Raw genomic sequence first — 20,292 nt, forward strand, 5'->3', positions numbered from 1 at the left:
TCTGGTTATTAGTGTGTCCGTGCCACTGTTAATTATCAATATATTTCAGTGTGTGTATCTACACTCATAAATTACATGGTGCACAATTTTCAATTTCCCCCTTTACACTGAATATGTGGTTTCTATATGGTAGAGATCCATTGATCATAACCATAATATCTCTATCCACATTTTTCAATCTACTGTATAGAGCAACACCCTATGTCAAACACGTTCATACCTTTCATTGGAAGCCTGCTCATCCAGAACCTATGAAGGTGGAGGTGTTAAAGGGAGACTTGCATTTCTGGAATGGTATCTGATACCGATCACATCATACCCTTGGCAGAAGCCATGGGCTGTCATTTAGAGAAACTCTGTGTCACAGAAGGACAGGCTCTTTATTGATGCAGGGGAGAGAGAGGGAGGGTGAGATTGTGTCAGAGAGGGAGAGTGAGACTCGTTTTTCTCGTTCCTCCCTGCATATCTCAAGAAGGTGGGACGTAGTGGAGTAAACAGCTAAGCTCAGTGCACATACTACAAGTCAATGAGCGGATTGGATTCTATTTGTGCTGTGGACTCAAACAACGCTGAAAGGTACAGTGATTGCAGTAGGCCTACATGCTTTAACATTGTTTATTGTTTAACTAGAGAGAAAGGGAGAGAGAGAGGGAGAATGATACACCTGTATGTGTGTCAGCCGTCTCCTGTCAGATATGTGTTGCAGAGTGAAGACAAATCACATTGTTGTTAACGCTTCTACTAGTCAGATAGTGTGACACCTCTCTTGTTTCACTGCCTTAACAATAAGATTGTCTGATGTTTTATTTGTATTTTTTTACCTTATTGCCGTGTGTACATTTTGTAGTTAGTGGATTACGTTTGTGAAGATAGTAAAATCATCAGTGTGCCCAAATGGACCAGGTACATTTGGGTCAATATGTCATTTACACTAGAACCTTATCGTCCCCTATTTTGGTCATGTCATAGTAGGTGAATATTTGGCGAAAATAGTCAATTTACAAGCTCTCGGGCCGTCTCAGCTCATAGATTGGCTCCTTTCAGCAAACATTAGGTGTAGACTGTAGAGGGTAAAAAGTAGGAGTACAAGTATAGAGCCCTGGGGGACCCCGGTCAGTAGGGTTTAAGGGGAAAAGAAGGGCATAGCATACATGGATAGAAAGACGTATTGGAGGGAATGGAGGCCCTCAAAAATCTGAATTTAGCTACAGTAAGTGGTGGTGTGGGATTATGCAATGATGTTATGACCTGTATAGTGCATATCAATCTCTTACAGTGGTTTTTCCTGTACTCTTTGTGTATGTCACATACACTGTATGTCACACACACTGTATGTCACACACACACACACACACACACACACACACACACACACATGCGCTGATGCGCACACACGCACAAGATGTCAAGCCACATTCTTACCACCCCACTGGGGGGAATATGGCAGTATCGGTCTGTGATTTGTTTATACTGCTAAGGTTTTGTTTGTCTGCAGAGCAGGTTTTATCAGACATATCTTCATATTACATGAATATGTACTAAATATTGTAGGAAATGTGTGTAGCAGCAGTATACCATTGCTTCTCAAAGTCCTGTGCATACAATTACCACAGATATTAGGTTACTGTACACAAAGTTGGCTGTACATGAGAACAGCAAAGTTCTGGGGTTGGTTCATCATCAATATATGGTTTAATTTATAACATTTGTGATCATATGCCCAAAATGCTTTCTATAGACCTTAAATTAACTTAGTCATTATGACAAGTATTGTGATGTTTTCCCTCACATTCCTCTGATTGTGCAAAGACGTACATGCTTTTTCTATTTTTATATTCATCTGTCCAACTCCCTCCACCACACACACACACACACACACACACACAATAGATGTCTGCAAGCTGTCCTCCACCGGTTGCCAGGAAGCCTTCAGGTATCCGAGTCATGATAGGTAATCCGGGTGAGGCGCTTCCTACTGGGATCATGCCTGTCTATACAAGCTTACAAAAAGGTATGTTCATGAGTGTGCGTGTGTGTGTGTGTGTGTGTGTGTGTGTGTGTGTGTGTGTGTTTGAGAACTAGGACTGAAATGAGCAGTTGATGATGTTAATTATGTAAATTAATTGATTTGAATATTCATGACTATTTTATTTTCTACATGTCAGTGAATGGCGACAGTGGCGAGCTGAAACACACATCTACACTGAATGCAGAAAGAGAAGTGGTATGTATTTGCATGACACTGGTGCGCCACATGTGTGTGTGTGTGTGTGTGTGTGTGTGTGTGTGTGTGTGTGTGTGTGTGTGCGTGTGTGTGTGTGTGTGTGTGTCTCAGTGTGTGTGTGTGTGTGTGTGTGTGTGTGTGTGTGCATGTGCGCACAAGGTTCAAGTTCAAGGTTTCTTTATTCTGTCTCCCAAGGGAGAAATTTGACTTGAAAAAAAGAGAGAATGCATGTGTGCCACAGTGTATATAGACCTACCTTGTATCACATCACATGCTTGATGCAGCATTATACTGTATCCCCATAATGAACTACCGTAATCACTCTGCTGAAATGTTTAAAAAGACAAACACAGTAACATCACCAAATTAACTCTTAAGTTGATCAATTGATCAATTACATTGATGTTTGGGGATGGCCCTAGCTGAGTGGGTGGAGAGGGTACCTCACAAACCTTTCGTGTATACCAAACAGAAAATGTAAATCTCAAGGCATAATTATGTTATCACTATAAATGTTGAATTTTATTTACTAAATCATCTATTTTTGTATATTTGTACGTATATATTGCAAAAATAACGTGTAGTTGCCACAAAATCCCAATGCACAACTGGACTTGTCTCACGGTCCGGCACCCCAGTCTGACCCGGCACAACATGTAGGAACCACTGCAAAACATCTGGTTTCTTTAAGCAATGCCCTCAATCAGTTTGTAAAATTGTCATGTTATTTTGTTGTTGCTTTAAAAATGTATATAAAAGTATTACTTTGCTACTTCGTAGGCTACATTCCGAACAGCACAACCTACAGTATACTTTATAAATCCTACTCTAGGAACTCCTGAATCACTGTTTTGACGATGTGGAGAGGTTCATGGGACGCTTGCAACAAACAGCCGATGCTCAGAGTGTCCTCAACCAGAGGGACAAGAAGAGAAGCAAAAAAAGCAAGAAAAAACAGAGCCAGGATGGTAAGTGTCACTAATGACTTCAGGGTCATTTATGTTTAGTTGCGTGCCGGTGCCGTGCACCAAAACATGTGACACAGGGTGCAACCGAGTATAAATGAGCCATTAGGCTTCCTGCTGATTACCCTTAGCCTTACAGGTGTGACAGGTGTTTCTATGATTCTGCTCTTGTACAGGGTGAATGTCTTGGCAAGAAATCAATCCAGTCACCCCAAGCAAAGTGACTAAGTATATGTACTCAAGTACTGTACTCAAGTTAAGTACAATGTTGAGGTATTTTTTTGAGAGGCACTAGCCCCTCCAGCGCCATCATATGGCAGCTAAGTCTATGGACTTTTTGAGGGGGGCTAGCCCCTCCTATATTCAGCTATAGTGTAGATTTATGTCTTACACAAACATTAAATTCCCATTGACAATGCATGGAGAATTTACGTCATATGTAAATGAGTAAATCGGCTATCTTTGTCCTACACAGATTCCCATTGACAATGAATGGATGATGTACGATGATAAGAGTGCCCCTCACTTCACACGGCTGTGATTTTTTTATGTTTGTAATATAGGATCAACTCTGTCTTCCTATGCCACCCTGTTAGGGGCGACCAGTAGCCTTATAAGGAAGGAACGAACAGGTGCTTTAGGAGTTCCACTGGAATTTTACTCAAAACATATTTTCAATGCCATATAACACAATAGATTGTGTTGTATGGCATTAGATATCTCTACCGTATTTTGAGGGGGCCCTTGACATAAAATATTTGAGCCGGCCTGGTTGGTTGGTTTGTGTGCGTGCGTGTGTGCGTGTGTGCTTGCGGGCGTGAGTGAGTGGAATTTGAGAGTGGAGACAATTACTACTTAATTCGACTCACTTGCATTGCATTGTTTTAAATCATCAAAATCACAGTTGCATTGATTATAACAATAGTGGTTCATCTTTCCTTTATGCAGATGATTTGTTGATGCTGAAGGCAAGCCCTCCACCGCAGGAGGAATTTGTGGACATCTTTCAGAAAATCAAATACTCCCTCAGCCTTTTGGTGAGCAGAGATTAGTCCTCAGAGATGACACTTATTTTCTACTGTCAATCAAACAATACAGGACATACAACTTGGTTTGCCAGGTTTGCTTCTCACTTTTTGAGGGGCGCCAGCCCCTCCTATGTCCAGCTTTGAGGGTCTGTGTAAACACAAACAAAAGTGAGGACGCAAATTTTGATTGGCCAGAATGAGATGATGTATGATGACATATAATGACAAGAGCACACGGGTGTGATTCTTTTAATTATCAAGGCATTTGTACAGGACATTTTTATGTCATTCAAGTAAATTAGGATCAAATCATTCATGAAACATGAAAATAATGTTTTGTGGATTTTCCTTTCCTTTCTTTTCTTTTCTTTTCTTTTCTTTTCTTTTCTTTTCTTTTCTTTTCTTTTCTTTTCTTTTCTTTTCTTTTCTTTTCTTTTCTCAGGACCGTCTCAAGTCTTCCATTTCAGAGCCTAACTCACCAGAGTTGCTACATCATGTCTTTGTCCCTCTTGGACTGGTGAGTGATTTCCTTTTGTCTAGTATTCTGCTGTCTGTGTCCCTCAGTGTCTGTGTGTGTGTGTGTGTGTGTGTGTGTGTGTGTGTGTGTGTGTGTGTGTGTGTGTGTGTGTGTGTGTGTGTCTGTGTCTGGCTACCCGCCCGCCCGCCTGTCTGCCTGTCTGTCTGTCTGTCGTACGTCAGACACTGTCATGTTGTCTTCTGCACTTTAACTGTATCCATACATTTGACTTGTTTTATGCATTCTGTCATGTCATTTTATAATATAGTGTTTCCTTTGCTTGCCATTCACAGTTGGTGAAAACGACGGGTGGACCAGAGTTGGGGGCAACGGTGGTTAGCCCGGCTCTGACCCAGGGTGCCGTGTCGCTGCTTCAGCAGCATTTGAACGAAGAAGAAAAGGAACTCTGGACGTCTCTAGGGCCCCACTGGACTTTACATTGGTGTGTGTGTGTGTGTGTGTGTGTAACATCCAACTTTGATTACGCTACAAGCACTTAAAGCAAAGTCTATATCTATCATGAAACTGAAAGAAGTTATAACTTCAAAACAATATCACTATTATTTCAAACCTTTGCCTCGATTATGATTAATGAACAATTATGAATTATTTTTTTCATTGTAAGGGTTAGCAGATTGCAAGATCTATCTGCAAGATAGGATCGGTTATTTTGGCTATTTTCTTTCACACACCAACAGTACAACAAAGTATAATACATGAACAAGTGGTTAATCAGACTAATCGATTTAGAAAGATATCCATTACAATTGTTTGCTGTCTATGTTGATATACTGTAGGCTTGCTTCTCGATTATTAGATTAAAAATCGGTGGTTGGTTCTAAATATTGGTTTCGATATATTATGTCTGGATAATTGCCCAGCCCTACCCGAGCGAGTGTATAATTAATAAGGTTGTCAATTTCTCAATGCATCACCTCTGCTCCGTTTGCCAGCTCCCAGCTCAGTGTGTCAGTTCCTCCATACACACCTGTGTTCCTGGATGGGTGGCAGCCACAGGCCTCCAGCTCAGACCCCATTGAGTCACAGCACCAACAGGATGTCATTGATGAGGTAATGGGCTCTATGCATACACTCCATTTTAGAAAGAACTTGGGCCCCTTCCCTACTTCCTTCACAGATGTTACCGATGATACTAATTTAGGCTCTGTTCCTGAGTCAGGGTGCTCTCTGCTACACCTTGAGTGGGTTCCAAATGGCCTTGTACAGGTCTGTGACCCTGAGAGTGAAGGAAGTAATAGTCCGCAGCTGACAGGCTTCTTTTGTTTAAAGTGGGAAATTTGGTATAGTCTTTTTTATTGGCCTAAAATATTGTCTATATACATACATTCTTGAATCCTCTTGCTGACTGGCTGTCCCCTTTTTAATAGGGGTTATATGTGACCAGGGTACACGCCAATGTACCCTCACGTAGGGCAGTATCAGTCACCATAAAAAGGGAGAGGTGTTTTCGATTAATCTATCATGGTTAAAATGGAGTTTGAAGCTACAATGGGTTTGTATAGGATGGGGGCGGGGCAGCGAAAATTAATACCAAATATCTAATACTGAATCAAGCAACTTAAAAACTGTCTGTGGTGTTCACATAAGCCTGAGTAGACGATACCAAAAGTTGTTTTGAAAGTGAAATATCCCTTTAAAGCATAATGAAAATGTGACATTTTTGCCTTATATAGGATGTCAATGGTCACATATAAACCCCTATAAAGAAATTGCTCAATACCGACAGCCGGTCAGCAAGTGGATTCATGAATGTATGTATATAGACAATATTTTAGGCCAAAAAAAAAAAACTATATACCAAATTTCCCACCCCACAACCCTGGCTGCCGGACTATAAAGAAGGGGCCCGGAAATAGGAAGAGTTATTCTGTGTGCATAGACACTGTACACAACACATCTGACAAGAAAGATTACACATAATAATCATATATGAATAACTCATTCTGATGTGTACTGTAGGTCAATATACAGTGATGGAAAGAAACTATGTACCTTTATTAAACTATAGCTTTATTAAGTAAACATTTGAGGTTCTTGTACTTTACTTGTGAGAATTTCACGTTTTACTTTGCTACTTTATACTTATACTACGCTATATTTCAGCCGTAAATAATGTACTTTTTACTTCACTGCATTTATCTGACAGATTTCAGATTATTAATCTAAATCTAGTCAGATAATAATGAATGCTGCCCCTTTACCAGCTTGAAAGTTCAACATTAAACTATGAACACTATTAACTGCATCATAATCCAATAATATAAGTATATTTTGAGAATTATCTTTGTACGATACTTTTACTTGAGTAACATTTTGAATGCAGGACTTTTACGCTGACATATTACTAGTTTTATGAATACATCTTCCTCCACTGTCAGTGTGTTGGCTAATCCAGCTGTGTGACTCAATCTGCAGGAAAACACTCGACACACTTCAATGAGGCCCGGCTCCACTGTGCAGACAACTGAAGAATTGTAAGTCAGAGACAGACAGTGAAAGTGGCAGAAGAAAATAACAGGAGAGTTGTATGTTTTTTTGTTCTTTAACCACCCTTAAAACCCCTAGATTTTAGTAAACTGGGCCTTTGTTGTGAGCTTGTAGATCTTCTAATTTTTACTAATGTCCCTCGCCCTATTTTATAGTCTTTGTGACTTAACCTATTTCAACTAGGTATCCTTATTTGGGGCATGGATGATTTTCAAAAATGTCCAATAATACGTACTTGGTCCGCTCATATTCCCCTGCCTCTACACCGAGCGTCTTTGCTGAAAATAGCTGATCTACAAGACATATTCTTGTACATTAGCTATTTTCGGCGATTGCCCTCCACCCCCCAGAATAGGTATGGTGAGGCTTCAAGTGGTTAAACACCTCAAAGCAAAACAATCAGTAGATGTAGGTGGGAGTATGTAACTCTTATCAACCACTGTCCACACGTGGGAGTTGCCCGCTACAGTGACAAGAGTAAACACACAGTTATTCAGATGAATTGATTCAAACTGATTGCATTCAAACACTGGTTTGTTTGATTTATTGTTTAATCTTCTGATACTGTGCCAGTTGATAAGCCTGCTAAACAAGAATTTCATACTGTATTGATACATAAATGATGCTGACTTATGTTAACTGTTTCTTTGTTTGGCAAATACGTAAGAATTATGTACAGTAATAGAAAGTTATATTAGCAAAGACGTTCTGAACTGCGGCATAAAATCTCACGTTATCTCAAACCTCATTTTCAAATCGGTTCAAAGTCTGAGGTGAATATGAAAGATTCTATTATATACATAGAGGTTCTCAAAGTGGGGTCTGGGGACCCCTAAGGGTCCTTGAGGGTGTTCTAGGGAGTCCACAGCTAAATTATTGATTGTTAGGAACCAAATGCACCCTCAAATGGACCCATAAGGGTCATTGAAATGAAAAAGTTTGAGTATCACTGTTGAAACTGTTTGAATGATGTCATTCATCTTTGGTTTATCATAGCAATGGTCTACCACCGGAGGGCGAGAGACACTACTGTTGCAGCTATGACTTTGTGGCCAGGAACAGCAGTGAACTTTCAGTGCTGCAAGGAGAAACCTTGGAGGTATAGATCTCACTCATAGCATTAGTTATCAACGCTCATTTTATTTATTAGAATCTTTTGACATATTAGATAAATGACACATATTTCCTGTCTATTCTTTTTCCAGGTAATCGAGTCATCAAAGCGCTGGTGGAAATGTCGGAATCGCTTTGACCAGATAGGCTTTGTGCCCCATAATATCCTGGAGCCTTTGTCTGCTCTCAATAATGGTGAAAGACACAGCCCGGTAAGGTAACGCGCACACGCACGTGCGCTGCACACACACACACACACACACACACACACACACACACACACACACACACACACACACACACACACACACACACAAAAGGTACACAACCAAAGAGTTACAAATGTACTATCAATTAACAGTGAGGAATTAACTGTTTATACAATGCAATACTGTTTTGGCCTCATTTTGACATTAAACAGAAAATCTAAAATGTTGGTCGTTTTCCTGTCTTTCCCCTGCAGAAGGTGCCTTCTCCATCCAGTATTTATTTCTCATTTCCGCCGACAAGCCCAAATGACACCAGTCCTTCTACAGGACACCTAGCATTAAGACGTCCCAGCATGCTTTCTACAACACTACAGGGAGAAGGAGATCGAGGTAATGAACCCATTAACATCTAACATACTGTACAGTACAAGTGCAGTGGTTCTCAACCGCTAAATCAGCTATTATACTATAAGTCAAACATTGGCAAAATTGTCAAATAATAGAAGACAGAGTCGACATCTTTTCACAATATTTATCTGTGGAACTGAGTCAAACTAAATGTCCCACAATTCTTGGGCTTGTCAGCGTGGGGTTGTCCCCAGTTCACATAATTATAAATTACAACATAATTATTATTTTGAGGGGTCGCAGCCTGAAAAGCCATTGCTGCCTACCGATACCATGTTTGTTAATGTGTGTGCTTTTTTTGTCTCTGCATGTATGCGTGTTTTTGTGCACAGTCCTCATGAATGATGTGAATGATGAGCTTCAACACCGGCTGGCCAATGGGAAGTCAGGCTCAAACCGTCCTCTGGTTATACCGCGTACATCCGACACGTCCGCCCCGCTGGACTACCACTCCTCCCCTGCCCAAGTGGCTGCCTGGCTCAGCGGCAAAGGCTTCAGTCAGGAGTGAGTTTACTGCTGGGTTTCCCCCCCCCCCGTCTACACAAAATCTCTTCGCCAAAAATATATGATCGACAAGCAACGCACACGTTAGTTAGCTTTGTAGCAGATCTTCTATTTTGGGGGCGAAAGTTGTAAGTGGTTAGACCAGCTCTGATGTCTGCCTTTTCATTTACATATGCATAAGGGAAATTGAAGGAAAGGCTACTTTTGACCATTTTATTACCTTTCTTATGTTGTCTTAATGCTTTAGAATGTGAAGTCACCTCTCCACCATTTAAGGGTTAGCAACTTAGCACACAAACATGTCTTCTTTATTTATCTTAGACAGAACCCCTTCTTTGGTATCATTACACCAACATGAAATAAGTGAGGTAAACATTGTTTCAAGGAAAGGGATGGAATTTATTTTACGCAATGATTGTTACACAATTTACACAATTATTTATCATAGCTTTTGCCAGGTTTGAGCATTTAGTTGAATTCAAATCAATCAATTACATGGATATTTATCTCTAAGCCTGGCTTGTACATTGCTATTTTGTAAGAAACAGTTCATCCTGAGAATGTCATTTTCTCTTCTTGTCCCCTCTGTTAAGGACAATTCAGCTTCTTGGTATTTTAAGTGCTGCACAGATTTTCTCTCTGAATAAAGAGGAGCTCCGTACAGTCTCACCAGAAGAGGGTGCCAGAGTCTACAGTCAGATCATGGTACAGAAGTCCTTACTTGAGGTAAAGTACTTCTAAAGTGTGTACATTGTTTAAGTCACAGTTGCATGGCTAAAAGCTTGTGTTTGCACCCTGAGATAATGCTTTGAATGGGCCTGTTGCCTGCTACTCGTGCCAAGAGGCAGACCTTGCAAAGGGACCAAGTAAAGGTCTGTGACTGTGTCATCGTGATCATCTGACAGCTGGAGTCCCAGGCCGGTGAACAGCCGAACCCCTAGCTCCCCCTGACTTCGCTGAATGTTGGATTTAGTTTGCATTGAAGAGCACAGAATATTACTTTTGTTTGTGCCTGGGTTGTGTTAAGCATTGGTTCTCACTGTGAGGTCTGGGGAGTCTGGACCCCCAGGGGTTATTGAGGGGGTTCCAGAGGGTCCCCACTCCCCAGCAATGTTTTATATTTCGACTATTTGAAAATAGACTAAATATTGCAACGCGTTGTGAGTTTGTTGTGAGCTTCTACGGCATTGACCATATTCAGGACCACATGGGTCATTTTGCTCTACTTAATGCACTTGAGTAAAGGAACAAATCACAGTACCATGTGAATTGTGAATTATGGTAAATCCAACCATGTTCAGTTCCATTATCCTCCTCTCATCTTTTCCAGGATGTGCACAAAGCCACAGAACTGGAAGCGGTGATGGAGAAGCAAAAACTGAAGGTGGACGTGAAGTCACAGGGTGGAGCGCTGTGACACCTCCCAGCCACGGTGAGCCACCAGATGATATCAATCAATCAATCACCGGGAATGCTGTGACACCAACAATATCACCGACCCACCAGTTCAAATGTGACACAGGAGGACACAGTTGTAGTTATTGCTGATAAAGTTGTGACAGTTCCCTACAGACATTAGTATTTACATAATTATCATGATCTCATGAGGGTTTCAATGTCTTTACCACACATGCAGGTATACTGTTGAAATGCGGCATGTGATCCTTTGTTCTGTTTACTAAAGTCAAGATCATTCCGCATAGCCTTTACAATAAAGAGGTTATGTGAGTTCATATAAGTTCATTTCTTTTAGACTTAGGTCATCTTTGAAACCTTCAAGCCTTCTCATGGCGCTTATTTATAAAGTGGCAAAAAGAACTGGCACAGTGCCAGTGCAGATACTAGGGAACAATTCCTTTAGATTAGATAAGATTTATTGATCAGACAGGAGTGAATTCTGTCCAAGATACAAAAGGTTGATTATCACGCACAATAAGTATGCGTTCAAAACATCTAATCGTGTTCACTATTTGATGTATTTGCATTAGCAGACACTTGGATCCAGTACGACAAGGTCAAGGTAAATGCCATCAATGTTTGACAAACATCAACAGAGTACGTGATCAAGAAATTGTTTATATACAGTACATGTTCATGTAATTAGTAGTAGTTACATTATATACCACATAGAGTGCAAAATTCCCATAAACACACAACACGCACAAAACGGACGCACACAAGCGCACACACACACACACACACACACAGCAACACAATATAAACTAATTTAATTGCGATTAACTCACTGCAATTGAATCATGATTATTTGCATATTTATTTATTTATTGCCATTTGGCCTACCGTAGTTCAGGACACAGCTCTCTATGTCCATGAGCATGCTCATTATGTGTTGCTGGAATGTGAATATCCATGGTCATTGTAGATGTTACCGTGCCATTACAACTCATTAGGGCCTACATTTATAATTTCTTCAGGAATGTAACAGGGTGGCTACAATATTCTCTGATCACTTTAATTTTGTTTTATCTTGTAGAATCCTGTATGCCTGTTTTTATGCTAATTCAGTACCATTTGAGGACATATATTGTGATACACTATGTGCGAAATAAAAATGAAATGAAATATTTGTCCTTTTGGGTTGTTAATTGGTTTCCAAATTGTACAATTTAAATAAACATACATTTACATAAAGCCAGCCTATTTGTCCACTCCCATGTTAATAAGAGGGTGCATTTTATATCACATACATCAGGGATACTCAAATAGATTTACCTGTGGGCCACATTACAAAAATGGCAAGGGGCCAGGGGCCAGTAGATAAAATTACGACATTAATGATACTTGATAACTTCTGTCTTTCAATACTCAAAAATGAGTAGTGATATGGCTGACTGAGTAAAATAAAACAATCTACCTGAAAATAGATAGCTATAAGTGAAGAGCAATTTCCGCAATTTCCGCAATTACCATTTCCGCAATTTCCATTTCCGCAATTTCCTCAATTTCCATTTCCACCATTTCCGCAATTACCATTTCCGCAATTTCCGCAATTTCAATTTCCGCAATTTCCATTTCCACCATTTCCGCAATTTCCGCAATTACAATTTCCATTTCCAACTATTAATGGCAGCTGGGTTTCATCATTCAAATAAAATAGAATTCTGTCCGTTTAGCTATAAAATTATGTCAGGGAATAGGGATACACAGTATATGTCTTTCATTTGCATTGCATCTCTCCCCCCCCCCAAGCTTTTATTTTCGTTCGAGTAATAGTACAACTCTAATAGTATTACTTATAATAATGTAATTAAAGATAACTTCATTCAGATTTATTTATTTTTATTTCATTTTCCAGATTGTTTTTCCTTCTTTTTTTTTAGATTTTCATTGGTGGGCCATTTCATAATGGTCCCACGGGCCTGATGTGGCCCGCGGGCCTGAGGTTGAGTATCACTGACATACATATAGACACAGCTCGAACACGTTCAACCACTCTCTGTGTGTGTGTGTATAAATTTGACTGTTTTCATGCAAATTAAACCTTCACTGATATGTAGGGTATTAGGGGTTCTGCCAGGCAGTAGTCAAACGTATAATGTCCTAAACTGTCTGCCAGTATGCTGCAGTTGCAGGTGTAGGAGGGTGCTGCTAATCAGGAATTTGGGAAAGCGAGAAAAGCAATGTGGCTTGGTTTGAGCGAGTGGTTTCTCAAAGTGGTGTCCGGGGACCCCCACTCCCCCAGGGGTCCTTAAGGGGAATCCAGGTTGTCCCGGACTAATATAAATGTTTACTTAGGAACCAAATGGATGGGTCTGTAACACCATTTGTAGACTGTTATGGGGGCCGTGGTCTATGCATCAAAGTTTGTGAGAACCATTGGTTTAAGCAGCCTGGCTGTGTTGACAGCAGTTGATTCTCAATCAACCTAATTGAGTGCAGGTGTATCCCCTCTGTACAAGCTCAGCTGGACCTTTTAACATCATTTTCAAATTGATCAATGGTATCTATATATATATATATATATATATATATATATATATATATACACATACACAAATTGCATGATAGTATGTTAAATATTACAACCTAGGCTTTATTTATCAGTACTAGACCGGTGCCTGGCTGTAGGGCACCGAGACGATGGAAGTTGGAGATCCATGCCTCACACGACTATTTGAGATGATGTGCTCTGTCCAGAGCCGGACAGAGGCCTTTTGTGGCGGTTCTGGTCAACCGTGGGTCCGACTCGACACCGGGCACTGCACTCCCTGTGGGGTGTGGAATGCGTGTGTTGAATTTGAAGTTGGTGGGGCGAACGGTTCTCGAGTTACGTGGATTACAGCCATACACACGTACACAGACAGACGTACAGAGACATGGTGCATATATAGATGTTTGCATTCATATAATTAAATTTATATATTTTGCATTACACATGTACTCATGGAATATCTCTGAATTACTAGTCCATTGTAAATGTTGGGATGAATGTATCTAGGATGTTCACAGCATTTGAATCATGCACTGAAATACTGAAATCTTTAAAACGCCCCTTTATTGCACATACACATTCAGCTGGGCATATTATTTACGTACAGTATCTGCAAATAATTAATTATTAAAAAAGCACAAGCTTATCACTCAAACACTTTAAAACATTTTACATACATTATTCACACATCATTGTTCACATTATGTTTGTCTTTGTCACACTTTTCATTTTTAAGCGAGTATGAAAATGAATAAATAAAGATTATTATATTTTGGCAGCTGGTCATTTAGAACACATGTAAACTTTTAAGCTTCAGTCATCACAATTAACATACATTAAAATTATCTTAGTGCAAATTACATACATTCTCCTGTTAATAGACAGTAATATCCTCAGTATTAATGTATCCCTTTGTAACTCAGACCCTTACGGGTCCATTTGGTTATATTAACATGCTTATGTCTGTCGAGTTACGGTACATTAATACTCAAGGAGTTTACTGTATAACAATGATTGTATAATTTAAGTGGTTAATGCTTTGGTTAAGTCTGAGCTACAGCAGTGGTTCTCAAAGTGGGATCCACAGACCCTCAGGATTCCTTGAGGGGGTTCCAAACGTGTAAGAGTCCATTTAGTCCAAATATTGGTATGTAACTCCTGAGAGTTATGGGGGGTCCTTGAAATTACATAAGTTGGAGAACCACTTGAGCTACAGTATTTCAAGTACAATTACATAGTGAAAACAGAGAGATTTGAACAGCAGGTGCAGTGCAATCAGTCCTGTGGTCTTCTTCACTCTTGGATGTTCAGCTTGTGGCATGAGTCCCATGTCACAAGCTCGTTTCCTTGAAACCACAGCTGGATCTCCCTCTGAGCACTATCTGAAGAATCGCTCGCATGGATCACATTCCTTACACACAAAAACACACATACACTTTTTAGTTCTTTATTTGAATCCGCAAATTACAATTAATTTTACAGGGAAACAAATATAACGGGGTTGAGAGTTCATGGACACATGCTTCTCCCCCCCCCCCCCCCCTCACACGCATAGCCTCTATAGAATATCTAATATTGTGTCCATCTGTCTGCTTATCTATCATTTTTCAACACAAACTAAATTATATTATTATGCAAGTAGAAATCAAAATGAGTGTCCAGTCTTTACAGTGAATACATTACCTGCTAACATGGACACTGAAATCGCCTCTGATTGTCCCTGCTGGCGCTGTAGTTGGATCAGTAGGTCCCACCATTAAACGAGATGTCTGGACAACATTATTCCCTTCCCACACCTAGAAAGGAAGAAAATAAAGGAAAGATCCTCTCAAACCTTGATGCCTGAAGAATGTAAAACGACCAAACTCTTGCAATACATTTTGGATACGTGTGGTTGCTGCTTTCTTTTTCCTTGAGGCTTTGTAATATGTTTAGTAAATGATTGTGCTTTGCATCAAATTAATCAAAGCTATAGTATAGATTACGTTTTACACGTCAGAGTGTATGAGAAAACTTCACCACATATTTGTGGATGTGCAATCATTCTTAATGAACAGAGTAGACAACTGCAGCAATACACTCCTCACTGCATATTACTGTATATTGACAGAGAAATCAGAGTTCTCAACCGATACATGTACAGTGTAGGCTGGGCCAATATATTGTCATTATCGGTATCTGCAATTATGCAGCTGATTTGTCCTGATAGATTTGCATATACATGTGCAATGTAAGGCTGTTATGTAGAAGCTGCTCGAAGAATAAAAAACAATAAAGAAATACATAAAATAAGCCCTCACCATAACAACCACTGGACCAGAAGTCATGTACTTCAGAAGAATGGGATAGAAGGGCCTCTTTGTCAACTCACGGTAATGCTCAGAGAGAAGCTCCTCAGGAACCTGTAACCATTGAGTTATTGTACAGCACATGAATAGATGCTGTTGCCTGATAGACAAAGCTTTGAACAGTGATTACCAACCGGTAGGCTGGGGCCCACTGGTGGGCCGAAAAGATATTGCAAGTAGGCCCCAGATAATTGGCAAAAATAAATACAATTTTTGTGTTAAAATAACATTAATATTACAAATAGAAATTTAAAGAAATGCCATGTTATCGTTTCTTTTGAGCTTGTCGGTCTGCTACTTTTGCTATTTTTTTATTGGAATGCTGAAAAGTAACACTTTTGAGTTTTCTATCCGACAGAGACGTTGTGAGAAACGCAGGAATAAAAACAAATACACTTCAACTGAAATAAAGCTTTTTCAGACACTCTTATTACCTGCAACATTTTCAAGCCCACCAGCTTGAAGCCCCTTTGCTCAAATCGCTGAATAATTTGTCCAATAAGGCATCGCTGGACTCCATCAGGCTTCACTGCAATTAGAGTCCGCTCGTTTACATCAGCTCTACCTAGTGGGACACAACATGCATTGTCATTACATAAAGAACGTCTCTGCCATGTTAACCACTTAACCCCTCCTTTGACGGAGTACCCCAGGGGTCTATAGTAAACCACATTCTCTTTTCCTTCTACACTAAATCTCTTTGGCAGATGATACCAGATCTACAATCTCACAATATATAGCAAGCCAGAATAGGGACACTGGTCCATTAGCCACTAGGTGGTGAATGATCTGTTGTCACACCAGTCCTCCACAGGCTTCCAGTATAAACTTTAAAAGCAACAACCTAGCTGTCCCCCACCTCACTGACTGTGTCCATCACCAGCCCACCCCCAGCACCCTTGATCAGTCTCTACTCATCTATATATGTCATCATTTAAGTTTTGGTGTTGACATTTCTCCCATATATTAGCCTAACGCAACTTCTGGGATCTTCACCTTGGGGATGAATAAAGGTGTCTGTGATATGTATGTCAGTCACAGTCACAGTCACACACAGTCACACACACACACACACACACACACACACACACACACACACACACACACACACACACACGGGGGGGGGGGGGGGGGGGTATAGTATAGGTCATGGCTATTGTATACGCTGCTGGGCTTAGTGGGCTATGTGCTATTATGTACAGACAGACTGTACCACTTTGAGTGATAAGCAGAGTTTTATTGCCACTATGAATAACAGGGTGCAAAGTTGCAGGACAGTGTTTACATCCCGTAGCTCGGAGAACGTATCTATTCTAGCCTACTGAAAGGTCAGTCGGTGCTCTTCCAGTGTCGATAGATCACCTACTTTAACATTTGGAGGAAATGACACTGTCCTAAATACCAGCGTAAACCTTTGTAAATATTAACTAACAAGGTGGGGTGGTTGACAATAGTTGAGCCCGGGCTCCAGACATAGGCTCCACTCCAGTAGGGTCATTCCTAGTATCCGGTGCAATTTGTGTTCCCATGACATAATACAGCATATCTTGTGTAAAATAAGCAAAAACACTCATTTCAAAAAGCTTATCGTATACTATTAAAGCCTCTAGAACACAATGATTTGTACCTCAGGGTGAAATAAATATAAAATAATCCATTTGATTTGAGTAGAGGTATTAGCTAAAATGCAATATCCCCATCTGTTTATTCAGCTTCAGTTACAAATATAACAAATAATAAAAAATAAAAATAAATCTAATTATTGTTATATAGTATAGTTCTGTTTCTCACCAAATATTAATTGTGATGAATGTAATTTTAATGCTTAAAATCTTGAAATCAATATTTGTCCCTGACTTGAAGAAGTATCACAGTTTAATTTGCCTTTTAACACGTCCCCCCTGTTATGCTTAACTAGAGGAAATTGATAAATGTTCATAATTCTGAAAATATGGTTGATAAATAGATAAAAACATCTTACTTGGTGTTCACAATTGTGCTACTATAATCTTCATTACATGAGTAATGGTTAGCTCTGGTCCATAGCTCTAATGCGTTTCAGAGCTATGGACCAGAGCTAATTAATGGTTATCTTTAGCATATAAAATGTCATGTTATGTCCAAAATGTCCCCCCCCTGTCTGTTAGTGTAAATAATGGATATGGAAATAATGGCAATAATTAAGCTGTTCCACCACTGGGATTTCTTAGGACTTTTGATATGTTGTTACTAACATTTATGAAACAAAAACAGTTGAAATAGTTTTTTTGCAATTTGAGGTATTTTTACCGCAGTCTCAAAATGCCTGCACTATTGGTATACAGTACACTAGACCACAATCAAGTTACGTCTCGACCTCAGTGCGTCTTACTGGTATAAATCTCTAAATAGACCAGTGAATCAATGTAGCCTATTTAATTAATTGACCCATGTAGCCTACTAACGTAAAGTATTCAGTGGCGAATGTTGCGCCCCCTGACAGGATAAGCACAAGCTCAACGTTTTCCAAGTCACGGGTGGCCAATTATTAAGTGATTTGTCAAAGGATTGAGAGAGAGAGAGAGGATCTAAATTAGTTGTTACAGCTTCATGGTCTCTGTGTTGCATTACATCTATAAACAATAGTAGCATGTTTATTATAGCCAATATAAATATATAAATAGTAAAATACAATACATTCCTTTACTATTTTCAGAACGCTTTGTTTAGTAAGAGTTGAAGGTGGGTCCGCGCGAAGCTTTGAAAGAAGAAATCTCGCACAATCAAATGAATAAAGATCACATCCACAACATTCCTTCATTGCAGCCGTGTTTGCCTTACTTACTTGACTTGGTCCTGTGTGCAACAGCTCTGTGGCCAGCCAACAGGTTAGAACCAAACTTGGCTGCAAAACTCTTTCTGGCTTCTTGACTTCCTAGAAAACACTGACCGTGTTGAAAAATACTCTTAAAGAGACACCGCTGCATGAAAACCATGATGTCTAGTTGTCCAATGACTCCACTGTGATCGACTGTCGGAGATTATGTTCAAACACACCAATTTTGTGAAAGTAAAAATCACGATAGAGTCCCTCGGTCCCACCCCCGTGTGTGAAGTCCAAACAGGACAGTTTAACTCCAGTAATGCAGACTGCAGAGAGTGAGACCATCACGACCTGATCACGTTTATCTAATCACCACCTCACAAAATCACACATGGTTCAGGCTTCAGCAGACACAGCAGGTTTTTTTAAATTAATCTTTTTGCTGTTTTTTTGGCAGGGTTGCTAAACGACTTTGGATAATGATTGGTAAATAATTTTAACCCAAACCACTGATGATGTACATTGTACAGTGTCATGACAAACGACAAACCTGACCTTGCTTATTCAAATAGTGCCCCAAAGCCCAGTAAAACAACAAAACGTCATTATTGACGCATTGATTGCATAAGAGGAGCTAAGTAAATTGACATTAACAATAATATATCCCTTTAGGAGTGAGAAAATGCTTAATCATAAGAGGCCCATAAAAACGGTGTATGTGTCTGTGCATTAGATCAGTGTTTCTCAAACCCTTTTATGTCAAGAACCCCTAAAAATATATGTATTAGGCCACAAACCCAGTTAAGCCACATCCTAAAATATTTTAGTTAGATCTACAAGCTGTGATACACTTGCCTTGTAGATAATCGTCTAGTTTCAGAAATAGCGGGTGTATAGGGGTTACAGTGGTACCGTTAAACAGATTTGGATGCTATATTAACCAATTCTGTTGGGGACCCCTGGAAGCCCCTCACAGATCCCTGTTTGAGAACCACTGCATTATAGAATATATTTAGGAGAAAATAACAAAAAAGAAAGAGAGGGAGAAGCAAATAACAGCACACACGACACATTTACTCCCCTCTGGAAGCTCCAATATAGTCAGTCAACAAAAAGGAGTCATGTACCCAAAATGGCCAACACTAGAGTCAACATACACCACCAACTTCCAACCTTCAGACAAAGCTTTGCACCCTCTACACGAGTGAAAAAAATAATGTCAAGACTTGTATTTTAATAGTCAACGTGTAGACTTGATCAGATCTTCACTGAGCCAGGCAAGGACCATACCCATGATGCAGTCAAGCTGAGCAGACCTTATTTTAGTTCGGAATCTAGCAGCGATCCTACATTTGCTTCCAAAACGTTTTTATGCATAAATTATTATGTTTAGCCATTAGGTATGGTGTAGGAGTTAAGGTATTAAGTTCAGGTAGAGTAAGGTTAAAAATGGTTGTGTGCAAGATTACGTTTAGGTATACGGTTAACAAGAATAAAAGACCTGCTAAAATGCTCTGGATGGTTCATGAGTAACTTGGTGCCAAGTTGTTCAGAAAAAACAGAAGGGACCACATCATCGAACGATGCCCTGACCCAATCACAAATGGCCCTTTGCACTGTGCACTCGCCTGGCAATGTGAGGCCTCGGTTCCGTCTAGGCAGGATTCTGATTTGTGTTCAGTCATAAGCCCCAGTGGCTACTCAGACAAGCAC

The 20,292-nt window shown here is 39.9% G+C and overlaps 2 protein-coding genes across 2 annotated transcripts; one reads left to right on the plus strand and one right to left on the minus strand.

The window, feature by feature from the left end:
• The first annotated feature begins 463 nt into the window (after window positions 1–463).
• Window positions 464–10,943, plus strand: eps8l1a (EPS8 signaling adaptor L1a). Its single transcript, XM_080775855.1, has 15 exons — window positions 464–576; window positions 1,891–2,011; window positions 2,166–2,224; window positions 3,057–3,192; window positions 4,138–4,226; window positions 4,660–4,734; window positions 5,028–5,176; window positions 5,688–5,805; window positions 7,171–7,229; window positions 8,239–8,341; window positions 8,448–8,567; window positions 8,819–8,954; window positions 9,305–9,476; window positions 10,070–10,202; window positions 10,807–10,943. The coding sequence occupies exons 2-15, from the start codon at window positions 1,891–1,893 to the stop codon at window positions 10,891–10,893; spliced, it is 1,557 nt and encodes a 518-aa protein (XP_080631981.1). The 5' UTR covers window positions 464–576; the 3' UTR covers window positions 10,894–10,943.
• Window positions 10,944–14,217: 3,274 nt separating this feature from the next.
• On the minus strand, window positions 14,218–17,274 carry nme4 (NME/NM23 nucleoside diphosphate kinase 4; the record flags this gene model as incomplete). The annotated part of the gene is made up of 5 exons (XM_080775017.1): window positions 14,218–14,839; window positions 15,112–15,224; window positions 15,729–15,830; window positions 16,211–16,341; window positions 17,250–17,274. 5 exons carry the CDS (start codon window positions 17,272–17,274, stop codon window positions 14,722–14,724), a joined length of 489 nt encoding a protein of 162 aa, XP_080631143.1. The 3' UTR covers window positions 14,218–14,721.
• Between the last annotated feature and the right edge of the window lie 3,018 nt (window positions 17,275–20,292).

Source organism: Protomyctophum bolini (assembly GCF_963924005.1).
Source record: "Protomyctophum bolini genome assembly, chromosome: 11".
NCBI classification, from domain to species: domain Eukaryota; kingdom Metazoa; phylum Chordata; class Actinopteri; order Myctophiformes; family Myctophidae; genus Protomyctophum; species Protomyctophum bolini.